Genomic DNA, 13829 nt, shown 5'->3' on the forward strand with positions numbered 1-13829 from the left:
AAATATCCTCTGACTGGTTGACTTCTGGCCTGGTGTCACCGGTTATAACGTAATGTTGATGTAGTGATATGATATACGATCGGGAGTCTGCAAAGGGTGTTTTATTTTGAAAATTGACTGGATGCTCTTTGCCGTTCCTGTGTCTGACTTCCTGTCCGGCTAATCTGCTCAGTGCAGCTCACTCGGTGGGATCAAGCCATAAGGCCCCCTCCTGATGAGCCCACTCTGTTCTGATTGGTTAGTTTCCGGAAGCTGTGTCTTGCCAGACTTTTAGCGGCAGGGAAGCTACGTAAACAGACAACAGTAGCAGGATTTCACTACTTTTTCTCGATCTTTACTTGAAACGTCAGCTTCTCAAATACATTCGTATATGTTGGAGCCGATATCCGATGTGAAATATGAGAGTTGAGAGACAACGTGAACAACACAAGGAACAACCTTAGCAACCAAGGCTACAGAATGGACACCCGTTTATGGGCATGCACGAAGAGCCAATGTCAGCTCATCGGCATCGGCAAAGCGTAATATGTCCCCTTTAATCAATTAAATTTCTATCAATCGACTAATAGATGAACCGACTAAAGCTCTAGAACAGTTATTGAACTGGTTATCGGACTTCAACTCTGTTTTTTCAAGGGATGTGTCACAGCTGTCATATTAGCAGTGTTATATTTTTTGCATCTACCACTGTCTTACTGGAAGACATATTGTTTTTATTGAGTTTGGAGTTTTCAGATGTTGGTATTGGCTTTCAAAACAACCCTATCAGTGCAACCCTAGAGAAATGAATGAGAACGTTTCTTCCGGAAACTGATGTTTCAGCTCCGTCTGGAGGACCCGAGGGAGGAGAGCACTGTGGGAAATAGTGAGTTCTCCTCTGTCTCCTGTCTGTCTGTCTCTCAGAGTGATAATCTTTACCCAAAAGAACAGATTAAAGAGGAAAGATGAGGGCAAACAGTGTGAAGGTGTAAAGTTTGTGAATTGTTTGTGTTGATTTTTAATATCCACAAGTGCTTTGGTAGACTTGAGATGTTAATAAACTCAGTCTGACTTAGAGAAAAAAAAAAACAAAAAAAAAACAACAGACATTCAGAGAGCAGCCAGCCAGGATTGCTCCTGTTTTTTTCTCCTAACTCCTCTGATCCTCCCACCTTCTCCCTGCGCTGCCACTCTGCTTCTCCTGCTGACTAAGGAGGAGGAGGAGGGAGGAGGAAGAGGGATGCAGGGAGAGCACACCTTACCTCCCTCCCTTCCTCTCTTTCTTCCTCCCTCTCTCTGTCTCTCCCTCTTCACTCCACAGCGACAGCCGCACTCACCAACACACCACAACACACCACCGCTGTCGCTGGCACGCTAACACACACACACACACATTCACACACACACACACATACACACAAAAACACACACATACACACACTGAGCGGCATCCTCAACACAGACCGAGACGCCCTTGGACTGCTGCAGGCGAGGTGAGTGGGTAAATATTTGAAACCTCCTCTGTGTGTGTGTGTATGTGCATGTTTGTGCATGTGATTGTGACTATTGGAGTTTGTGTAAGTTGTGTTAAGTGTGTTTGGTGTGTGCTTCTTTGTGTGTTTTGTGATTCAGTGTGTGTGTGCACATGCCCTCTTGTGTGTTTGTGTGTGTGTGTATGGCTGTTTGTATGTCTGCATGTGCTGGTGTGGTTTCTCTTGCATCTACTCTGCCTATGTGTGTTTGTGTGTGTTTGTGTCTGTGTGTGTCTGTGTGTGTGTGTGTGTGTGTGTGTGTGTGTTAGCGTGTGTGTTTTACGAGGCACACCAGAGCCAATGAGACTTGTGTTTTGCACCAGACCAAAACAAATCCACAAAATAATGCTGACTCTCTTTCAGACGTGTGTGCGTGTGTGTTTGTGCATGCACGCATGTGTTTGTGAGTGTGTGTACCCAGAGAGGCCAGAGTCTGTCTGGAAACTTGTCAGCTGATGGGAGATGTGTGTGTGAGTTTGTGTGTGTGTGAGTTTGTGTGTGTGTGTGTGTGTGTGTGTGTGTGTGTGTAAACTAGTGAGTTAGAGGCTAATATTCATGCCAATGCTACTTGTCAAACTGTGGATTCTGGTTTTTGTGGCTGTAAACTGTTGCAGAGAATTACAGGATAAAACCTCCCCACGTCCTGCCTGTCGAGTTTCACTCTCAAAACTTGCTAAACTCTCTCTTGATAGTGTAAAAATGTGCACAAAGTGACTCTTGGTGCAAACATCAAGCTTTTTTTTTTTAATCCATATTAAATTTAAATGCATTTAAATACTGTTAAAGCAGTCATCTGTAACCTACTTGTCTAAAAACATTCACTTTTCAATCCATTCAGTTTCATGTGAGGACAACTTATAAGTATCTAGTTACCACATTTAAAACTATTTCAAACCTTATAATCATTAGTTAAAGTCTTTTGACTTATGAGTTGAGGGGCGTCCATGGATCATGAACCTCAATGTTGCTGGTTCGAGTCCGGCCTTTGTTGCATCTCTCGCCAACTCATTTCCTGTCATCTCTCTGCTGGTGCTATCTAATAAAGGCTTAAAATGCCCCAATAAATTTTGAGTTGAAATATAGTTAAATAATGGAACAGTTAACTCATCAGTTAAGAGTTAAAGTTAGTGTACTTGCCAGAGTTGTTTTAGGGCTAAAAATGAGGAGATGCTCTAGTTTTTTGGATAAAATTAAAACTTAATGTTATTTACGATAAAGATTAGTATCCTCCGATGTCTAATAGTGGTCTTCAAGTGGCATTACAGCAACAGTATTAATGTATCTTGTCCTATTTATCTAACTTATCCAGTTAACTTATGCATGAACTTGTTCTAAATCGTTCTAATGTGAGTCTTAAGTTAGAGCTACAAATTACATTACATCAATATATTACAACAACTAAGGAACAAACACAAGTCTCCAGTAAATGATGCCTCAAAAACACATCTCTCAACTTTTACAACTTAAAGGGATATTCCATCCAAAATGTTTTTTGTTTTTTTTTGACTCTCTGTAGACTTGAAAGGTGACCGTAAAGTTTCTTCGTGCAAAAAGTGGATTTCAATCATGACACATTTTACGCAAGAAACTTTCATAAAGAGAACTAAAATATCTGTAGAAACTTCTCAAATCACTCCTACAACATGATCCATTTCTCCGCTGTATATTTTTATGCTAAGAATGTTCCGAACAGTTTTTGTTTTTCCCAAATATGACTAAATACATTGACTTCTCCTTCACTTCGGAGCATCGAGAAAGGCGGTTTTGCGATACTGAAGCTGTGGCTGTTGGTATCGCCATGTTGCTTATCACTGCTCAAAATAACTGCCAGAATCTCCATTTATTTTTCTGAACGAAACCTTTTTCATACTGAATACACATGAAGACAACATCACTGTGCAGCTTGTTAATAGGTAAAAGTCTTTTTGTGGAGCGGCAGCATTGTGTGTTTTACCAGTGTGCTATTAAACTGCACAGACTTTCTCCAAGAAGTCTGGTGGTCAAAAAACCACTAATGGCCTCACTTGCCTTTGCAAAAACCTGCCTGAGAGTAATTTCATTTTTGTTTCATTGCGAGTAAATGTAATACAGATGAACTGGCTGGTTGTGTTCCTGGGAAAGCCGGCCCCAAAGAGCTAGTCAATAAATAGGTCAGAGTTCAAGTGTGAGCAATCCACTCCGGCCTCTGTTTGCCCTGGGGGCAACTAAACTCTGCTGACCTCCCCTCAACTTCTCAGACTGCCCCGCTTACTCATCCTCTGACTCTCTCTCTCTCCCTCTTTCTCTCGCTCACTTTGTCTCTTATCCATCATCTTATCCATCTGTCTGTCGGCCCTCTTTTATTTTGTTTTTTTTGCGTATACATGAGGCTGAGGAGAGCCCAGATCCATTTTCCACTTTGCATGTGTACTTGAGAAGGGACTGCCGCTGAGAAAAAAGAAGAAAGTCTGGCTCGTGGAGCAGAAGGCAGAAAGGATGAGTCTGCCCGCTGACAAGCAGACACCCCCCCCCCACTCCCCCCCACTCCCCCCAACCCCACCTCTCACACACACACTCCTCCTTGAGTTGGACCGATACTGGCTTAGGAGGGCAGACTGCAACACACTGGGATGTGTCTAATTGTCCGTACCTTGTACCGCTTTTTATCATTTTTGACTGTTTTCATGTAGTTTTTTCATAAATCCATCAAACCCTTTACTAAAACGTTGCATCTTACTATCGCTGGTACTATCTAGACGACATCTGTTACCACCATGAAACAGCAATATCCTGGGTTTAAATCTGACCTGCTACATTTCCCTTCATCCTGTCTATTCTCAGCTGTCTAAACCTTTATTAGGACTTGAACTTGTAACTCGAAAATACTTGACCTAGGGATCAGAAAGCTCTTTGTGACAAAACTCCATTTGCTGATGAAGACAGTTAGATGTGGTTGAAAACTGTCAGTGGACCTTGGTTTGCAATGTATTTGTCACATACACCAAGGGTTACTACATGCTTTTTATCCTCAGTGTGTCTTACCGTAAGGCCCTTACAGCACATGACTCCTTGTTCACTTCTAACACTCCGAATTATCTCTTGGTCTCACAGACTGATGTTCTTTTGCCAACTTGCATTGAACACAGTTCTGATATGTCTTCCCAAACGTGCTGAAGTATCCTGGGTAAACTGTAGTGCTTCCCCCTAACTGGGAATCCATATCAAAAGCGAGACGTAAGCACAGCATAAGTACAACTGTAACGCTTTAATAAACGTGCCAGAGGGGAAAAAAAAAAGACTCGGAACGTAAAAATACAGGAGGTCCCAGCGTGTGTCTTGGAGTTAGTGTAGATTGATACGTTTGATAAAACTGTTCTATGAGACGTGTGACTGACGGACGTCTTTACACCTTCTGTGTGGATTAGCTGTAAGCATCCATGACTTGAATCATCAGTCGAGAAGCCCGAGTCGATTGTACATGATTGTACACAGAGTAACGAAAGATAACAGCATGACAGGCTGTAAACACACAGAGTTTTGTATTGAAATTAACTAACTACACAACTGTGATGGGAACACAGAACAGTGCGCGACTTGTTTCTGCTTACTGCTTGTCGACTCAGGTGTTGAATGTTAACTACTTATGAATCAGATGCTGGTACATCCTCCTCTACTGTCGTCCAGTGGGATCGACTCTTCAGCTGTCGGCAGCCACACAGGAGAGACAAACAGTTACTGAACTACTGTATGACCAGGTCGCACACTTTTGATTTCCTTGATTTCCCCCGAGTCAATGCATCAGCCCGGAGTAAACTGTGGTAATAGTGGATTAACTTTAAAAATACAGACAAACTCATATTTACTTCAGCGCCAGATGATGTTGTAGAAAGGAATCTTCAGTAAACCTTTCTGGTTTGCTTGCTGTAGATGTTTGCACAAGATGATCTACAATATCAGAGTGCAGTGGCAAATCATGCAAGGACAAGAGGTGAGCAGGACGAACACATCAACGGTTACGGAGTCTGCAGAGGAGATGATACTAATAGTCTTGCTAAGATCTTATTGGTGTGTTCAGACAGAACATGAAGCAAACTTTCACTGCTTTCACCACAAAGTTTTACTGACTGTACAGACAATAGCTCCTACAAGGAAATCCAGCTCTTTCAGTTATTTTTCCTCCAGTCTCTTTCTATTTTTCCTATCATCTGTCATTCATAAAACCTCAGAATAAGCACAAATCTTTCATTCATGTTAAAACATTTTCAACTCTGTCCAACACCTCGTCTTTGGCCTGACTTCAAGGTCCATTGTCTTCGTCTGTCTTGAAACAGCTGCACCAACGTCGCCCCTCGCTTTCTGTTGCCATTAAGATTCAATAATACATTATTGTAGGGCTGCAACTCATGATTATTTTCAGTATCACTGAATCTATTGAGTATTTTTCCAATTCATTGTTTCATCTAAAAATATCAAAATAGTGGAAAAAGCCCATCACAAGTTTCCAGAGCCCACGTCTTCAAATTGCTTGTTTTCTAAGATCAAACTTAAAGATATTCACATGCACTTTTGCTGGATAAATGAGTTATAAATAAATCAGTTGTGAATAAATTCTCAGTCGACTAATCAATTAATCAACTCATCATTTCAGCACTATATATATATGTATATATAGTTTTTTAAACATAAAACAAAATAAAGTTTTAAACAATAAAGCAAACTAGTAAAATATTGATCAGTTCTGAACTAAATAATATCATTCATATCACAGGTGACCAACAGTGACTGGCTGATGTTCAGTGTTAGATAATAAATGTCCAGTATCGGCCTGATATATCGGTCTGACCGCTCTTCTCCAGCCTCCCATGGGACAGACTACCGCTGTCCTGTCTGTCTGCTGAGGCTGCCAGCGCTACAAAAACAGGACGGCGAGGGGCCCCAGGGGGCCGTCAGGGTGGGGAAGGCACAGAGGTGAGGGAGGGGGGGAGACAGCGAGGATAAGGGGACTGTGTTTACTTTTGTTCTCTGTGCCTGCCCTGCCCGGCTGGCTGGGAAACGACAGCGGAGGGGAGGAGGAAGGAGGAAGACCCTGTCTGGGCGAGCGAGAGGCAACAGGCCAATTCTGATTCTGTGTGTGTGTTTGTGTTTGTGAGCCAGGGAGACCCATGAGAGCATGCGATGGAAAGATGCAGAGGTTCTGGGTGTTTCTCTATGTGTGCATGGGCTTGGGTATGTGTGTGCTCTTGCGCTTCTATTGCTGTAAGGACCAAATTGTGTTTTATGAGGACATTTTAGCAAAGTTAGGACATTACAAATATTAAGGACACTTTGACAAATTGAAAACATTCTGGAAAAGTGAGGACATGTTGGTATAGTGAGGACATGTTGGTATAGTGAAGACATTCTGGAAAAGTGAGCACATGTTGGTATAGTGAGGACATTTTGGCAAAGTGAGTGACATGTTGGTATAATGAGGACATGTTGGTATAATGAGGACATTCTGGCAAAGTGAGCACATGTTGGTATAGTGAGGACAATTTGGTGAAGTGAGGACATGTTGATATAGTGAGGACAATTTGGCAAAGTGAGGACATGTTGGCATAGTGAGGATATTTTGGCAAAGTGAGGACATGTTGGTATAGTGAGGACAATTTGGCGAAGTGAGGACATGTTGGTATAGTGAGGACAATTTGGCGAAGTGAGGACATGTTGGTATAGTGAGGACATTCTGGCAAAGTGAGCACATGTTGGTATAGTGAGGACAATTTGGCAAAGTGAGTGACATGTTGGTATAGTGAGGACATTTTGGCAAAGTGAGGACATGTTGGTATAGTGAGGACATTTTGGCAAAGTGAGCGACATGTTGGTATGGTGAGGACATTTTGGCAAAGTGAGCGACATGTTGGTATAGTGAGGACAATTTGGCAAAGTGAGTGACATGTTGGTATAATGAGGACATTTTGGGAAAGTGAGGACATGTTGGTATAGTGAGGACAATTTGGCACAGTGAGTGACATGTTGGTAAAGTGAAGACATTTTGGCAAAGTGAGGACATGTTGGTATAGTGAGGACATTTTGGTATAGTGAGGACATTTTGGCAAAGTGAGGACATGTTGGTATAGTGAGGACATGTTGTTATAGTGAGGACATTTTGGCAAAGTGAGGACATGTTGGTATAGTGAGGACATTTTGGGAAAGTGAGGACATGTTGGTATAGTGAGGACATTTTGGCAAAGTGAGCGACATGTTGGTATAGTGAGGACATTTTGGCAAAGTGAGGACATGTTGGTATAGTGAGGACATTTTGGCGAAGTGAGGACATGTTGGTATAGTGAGGACATTTTGGTGAAGCGAGTGACATGTTGGTATAATGAGGATATTTTGGCAAAGTGAGGACATGTTGGTATAATGAGGACATTTTGGGAAAGTGAGGACATGTTGGTATAGTGAGGACATTTTGGTATAATGAGGACATGTTGGTATAGTGAGGACATTTTGGCAAAGCGAGTGACATGTTGGTATAATGAGGATATTTTGGCAAAGTGAGGACATGTTGGTATAATGAGGACATTTTGGGAAAGTGAGGACATGTTGGTATAGTGAGGACATTTTGGTAAAGTGAGGACATGTTGGTATAATGAGGACATTTTGGGAAAGTGAGGACATGTTGGTATAGTGAGGACAATTTGGTAAAGTGAGGATATGTTGGTATAATGAGGACATGTTGGCAAAGTGAGGACATGTTGGTATAATGAGGACATTTTGGGAAAGTGAGGGCATGTTGGTATAGTGAGGACATTTTGGGAAAGTGAGGACATGTTGGTATAGTGAGGACATTTTGGTAAAGTGAGGACATGTTGGTATAATGAGGACATTTTGGGAAAGTGAGGGCATGTTGGTATAGTGAGGACATTTTGGCAAAGTGAGGACATGTTGGTATAATGACGACATTTTGGGAAAGTGAGGACATGTTGGTATAATGAGGATATTTTGGCAAAGTGAGGACATGTTGGTATAGTGAGGACATTTTGGCAAAGTGAGGACATGTTGGTATAATGACGACATTTTGGGGAAGTGAGGACATGTTGGTATAGTGAGGACATTCTGGCAAAGTGAGGACATGTTGGTATAATGAGGACATTTTGGGGAAGTGAGGACATGTTGGTATAGTGAGGACATTTTGGCAAAATTAGGGCATTTCAGTATGTGCGTGCGCTTGCACTTCTGTCTCTGTAAGGACTAAACTGTTTTATGAGGACATTTCTTAAAGTTAGGAGATTGCACATATTAAGGAGTTCAAATTTAACTTTATTATTATTATCCCAGAGGGCGACTGTCTCACAGGCCAAGAGTAACACTACAATAGACAGCACAAAGAACAATACAAAAGTTAAAAAAGACATAATCAAACACACATTGCTGTGGGTTTCTTAGGGTAGTCAAGGGTAAAATAAAGTGCATTATAGCAAAACATTACTAAAACAAGGTGCGAGTGCGTGTCTGTTTAACAGGTTAATAGCTGTTGGAAGAAATGAGTGCTTGTGTCTGTTTTAATCCTTGAAATGGGTACCTGAGGGGAGAGTGCAGAAATCTGAGTGTAATGGGTGGTCAACATCAAGATTGGATGGCATGGGCTTCCTGCAGGGCTTGTCTCTTGAATAATTTGAGCAGTCCAGCCTGTCCGACTCCTATAACCTTTCTACAGTGCTTCATGATCCTGCTAAGATCGTTTACTTTTCACACTTAGATTTCCAGACCAACAAACCGTAGAAAAACACAATACTGACTAATGAAATATTTGAAAAGAATTGTCATTAGTGTCTTGTCAACATTGAAAGACCTCAGTTTCCTCAAGCAAAACAAGTGTTGTTGACCCTTCCTACATAAGACATCAGTATTTGCGTCAAAGCATAGTTTGCTGTCAATGACAATTCCCAGATGCTTATATGTCTCGACACTCTCCACCATCTAGTCCTTGATGGTGGTATGTATAGCAGCCAGGGGTTTTTGTCTAAAATCAATGGACATCTCCTTGGTTTTGGTTGCATTACGCTGTAAAAAGGCCGCATCACTCCAAGCAACAAAATCATCAACAACTGGACTATGGCCTGTCTCTTCCACCTCCAGTAAGCTGACAATAACAGAATCATCAGTAAACTCCACAATGTGTCTGTTTTTGTACTGACTACAGCAGTCATTTGTGTACAGGATATACAACAGAGGTGACAGGACACACCCCTGTGGAGATCCAGTAGAGGACACCAGCGGTTCAGAGAGGCAGCCATTGACTTTGACCCTCTGGGTTCTCTGGATTAAAAAGTCTAAAATCCCCACATTCATATCTAGATTTGCAATGAGTTTATTAGCTAAAATATTGGGCACTATCATATTAAAAGCAGATGAAAAATCAATAAAAAGCAGTTGCAGTGTGTGTCGTGTCTTCCACCCTTCGATTGACCCTGTAAGCAAACTGCAAAATCATAAAGGACTTTGGGGTGTTTGACTTTTGCTATGGGAACAACTGTGGCCTGCTTCCATAGTTCAGGCATTGTCTGTTGTTTAAGTGATATGTTACAGAAGACAGAAGACAGCTGCTTAGCACGACTTGAGCAGACGACCACCTATCGTATCCGTCCCTGGACCCTTCCTGACTGATCATACTTTGTTCATCCAAAAAAAAGGGGGGAGGGGGGAGGGGGGTAGTTTCTAACCTCAGAGCTCGAATTTCATTTGCAAAATCTAGAACATCAAACCTGAGATAGAATTCATTCAGCTCCTCTGCCAGCTGCTTATCAGATTTGGACCCATCAATATCAAACCTCCTATTGCTTTTTGCTTTAGCTCCAGTGATTGTGTGCATTCCATCCCAGCAGACCCCAAAGTATTTGTACTCAAGTCTCTCTCTAGCTTTTTCTTATAGTCTTGTTTTGCCCTCCTTATTTCACATTTGATTTCACGCTGCAGTCTGTGCTTCTCAACTAAATTCTCCCTTGTGAAATGTCTTGTTTCTCTCATTTATGAGGGCCTTTATTGGCTTTGTAACCCAGGGCTTATTATTTGGACACACTTCAACAGATTTCATTGGAATTACCATGTCTTCACAAAAGGTGACATAGCTTCTGATAACATCGGTGAGCTCATCTATATCAGAACAAGAGACAGTAAATACCTTCCAATCTATGCAGTCATAGCACCCAGCAGACGTTGGATGGAATCATCAGTCCAAGCTTTCACCTTCTTAGTCTGTGTTTTCTCCCATCTCAGAACGGTTTCGTAGACTGGGACAAGGAGCACCCAGTTGTGATCAGCTGACCCAATAGGTGACTTGACTATGGACACTTGGACAAAGTGAAGACATTTTGGCAAATCGAGGAGATTTTGTCAAATCAGGGCATTGCTATAAGGTGAGGACCCTGAACCAAAGTGATGAAATTTGAACAAATGAAGACATCCTGGCAAAATGAGAATGTTGGTGGTTGAGAGAGGACGTTTTGGCAAAAAGAGGCCATTGTGGCAAAACAAGGATGGTTGACCAAAGTGAGGACTTTGCGGTGAAGTGGGTAAATTGTGGCAAAGTGCAGACATTTTAGCAATGTAAGAGGATTGTGGCATAGTCAGGACACTGCTGCAAACTGAGGTAAAGTGAGGACATTGTGTCAAAATGAGGAGGATTGACCAAAACAGACATTCTGGCCCAGTCCGCACTTCTTCAAGGGGCCATTTTAGGGCAATAACTTTTAGATTTAAGTTTAGACTCAGGTTTAGGTCTATGTTAATGTTAAGGTAGTTGTGCTGATTAAGATTAGGGCCATGAGTAAAGCCATATAAATGTATATATGTGCGTAAGCAGCACACAGCAAGAGCAAGTTTGAGTGTGTACGTTCATACTAGATCGTTTGCATACCTGTAAGTGCACATGGCTCATGCTTCAGCATAAGTGTGCACGGCTGACTGTGTGTGTATGAGTGTGTGCACTCACTTACGCCACTGGCTGAGTGCATACGCATGTGTAGCTGTGTCTGACTCAGTGTTCGTCTGTGTGTGTATGTGTGTGTGTGTGTGTGTGTGTGTGTGTGTGTGTGTGTGTGTGTGTGTGTTTGGCAGCTGGCCGGGCTCCAGCTGTGTCTGGTTGGATAATGAAGTCCAGGTGCTGCTGCGCCTGCTTTAAGACACCTGTCACCAATATTTAGTGCCAGAGAAAGCCAGACTGCAAACAGGGCGAGACGAGCTGTTTGCTTATTTTAACAAGGCTGCCTAACTGGACCTGAGGACACGGGATGTACTATAAGCCCTTTCCTAGAAGCTCAGTGTGTGTGTGTGTGTGTGTATGGATGTATATGTGTGCATGTGTGCAGCACAGCCTCCAGAAATCATTCAGCTCCCCAACTTTTGCTGATTCAGAAGCTGCAACCAAAAGTGATTCCTAGGAGCTTTGGCTCAGAAAGTGAAATATTTTCATGGGTTTCAATTTTCAATAAATTTGTAACACATACTAATTAACACATTCGCCAATTTTCATTTTTGAGGAATAATCCTAATTTGATTCTAAGTTTAGACAAAAACAACTCAAGACACTCAACACAGTCAAGTCGAGCAGGTTAAATATTTTCTGCAAGCACAGTGTGTGTTTGTCAGTACGTTAGAATGCATTTATATATGTATGATTAAACCAGTGTGAGCCTTTGTGTATACATACATGCATTTGCATGCCAGGCTCCTCACAAGGAGAGGGACTGAGATTAACCAAAAAAACAACAGGTTTGACTGCTTACTTCTTATTACATCATCTTGTTGCTCCAGATATTCATAGTAGTTATTCATTCATAATAGTAGTGGATAGAAATGCACATTAATTTGCATTTTCTTCTGTCGATTTTCTGCGTTAAATTTGGATGGAGACCCAGTTAGTGTGTTAGTCCACCACTCAAGACTTCTCTACCCTGTCTGTGGCACTCTTTTTTTCAGTCTTTAAAAACAACTTACAAATATATAGTTTCATTTTTAAAGAAGTGTCTAATTTCCTAAAACAGCAGGACGCTGTAGTTTTTAGAAAATAATACTCAAACAGGAGGAAGTAGTGCATTTGTTGGGGCCTATTTTCACCCACAGATATGATGTGCTAGTGAGTAGTTCTGGCAGCAGGATGGTGTGTGTGGGATTGAGTCAAAATAAACTACATTGTGTGTGTTCATGGTGTGGTAATGAAGGAGCATGTCACCCAATGCAGCGGTGAGGCTCGTTAACAACATGTTTTTAATAGTTTTTGGACAATAACAGAGTTTTATGGCACAGAGGGATAATATATTAGGCTTTGGATACAAAAATGCTTGTTAGTAGATCAATACATTGTTGGTTTTATTCTTTTTGTGGAATTTGTTGGCAATGAGAAAAATATAGAATATCAACGGACTTTGCCTTTAAAGCCAAATGTTTGATTATCTAAACATTTTTGTCTGCACCCAAAGAACTCTTCAGATAATCTTCTTTTCTTGTGTGTCCGTGCCTGTTCGTGTCAGCCTTTACATACAGACATCTACAGTACATTTCCCTATAGCCTGAGGCAGTCTGCTGCCTTCCTACAGCGGAGCCAAACAAAGGCTTACTGTACCTGTGTTAAGGTCTAGGAAACTTACCTTCGTCCTTCCAGCACACTGGGTCTTGTTTAACTTTTACACGGGCCCCTCCGCCGTCCAACTCCCGTCTCCAACACCTGTGGCCTCTCAACAGTCTGTCTGTGTCACCCTCCACCCGCCAGCGCCAGCACGCCGCGGACTGCCAACACATTCAAATACCTGCAGCCGGCACGCTGGTTTTGGCGTGAGTGTTCGTTGTCTGAGAAAATGCCCCTCACTTGCCATGCTGTTGTTACACTGGCGTTTCTCTGACGTGCTTGGAAACCTGACAGCGCATACTGGGTTACATTCGAAGCAGATTTACCTGATGCTGTAATCCAGAATATCTTTCAACTATCAGCCTTACATGCACTCATAAGATACAAGTCTAATGCAATCATGAAAATAATGAAAGTCAGGCAGGAGTTTTATAAACACTTTACTCTGTTTATGTGAGAGCTTTTATGAAACCTTTAGACAGAAGAAGAGTCCCTTCAGGGAGACACAGAATGGAGAGTTCGATGCAACAGCTAGAGGCATTAGAAACAATCTGACAAAAAATTAGAATTACTAAAACTAGTATTGGTGGCAAGAACTACCATCCTACTATATTTACCTTTTCCAAAACCAGTAATCATAAAAGTTATTTTCTTGTATGGTGTAACATGTTTCCATATTTTGATTAAAACTGGTCAGTTGGGCCTTTTTTATTGTTAATCTTTGAAATGTG

The 13829-nt window shown here is 41.8% G+C and overlaps 1 protein-coding gene across 4 annotated transcripts in view; it reads left to right on the forward strand.

The window, feature by feature from the left end:
* Window positions 1-1084: 1084 nt before the first annotated feature.
* adamtsl2 (ADAMTS-like 2) overlaps window positions 1085-13829 on the forward strand; it is a 44347-nt gene continuing 31602 nt past the window's right edge. The window contains exon 1 of one of the 4 annotated variants that reach the window (XM_042420328.1): window positions 1085-1472. Coding sequence is in view for 1 of the 4 variants with exons in the window: in XM_042420327.1 (XP_042276261.1) it covers window positions 5431-5478 (48 nt within the window). In the remaining 3 variants the exon portion in view is untranslated. Of the gene's footprint in view, window positions 1473-5419; window positions 5479-10176; window positions 10892-13829 lie in introns of those variants that run through there. The other 3 variants (XM_042420330.1, XM_042420327.1, XM_042420332.1) reach the window with 3 other exon arrangements.

The sequence above is a fragment of the Thunnus maccoyii genome, chromosome 9 (assembly GCF_910596095.1).
Source record: "Thunnus maccoyii chromosome 9, fThuMac1.1, whole genome shotgun sequence".
Classification (NCBI taxonomy): domain Eukaryota; kingdom Metazoa; phylum Chordata; class Actinopteri; order Scombriformes; family Scombridae; genus Thunnus; species Thunnus maccoyii.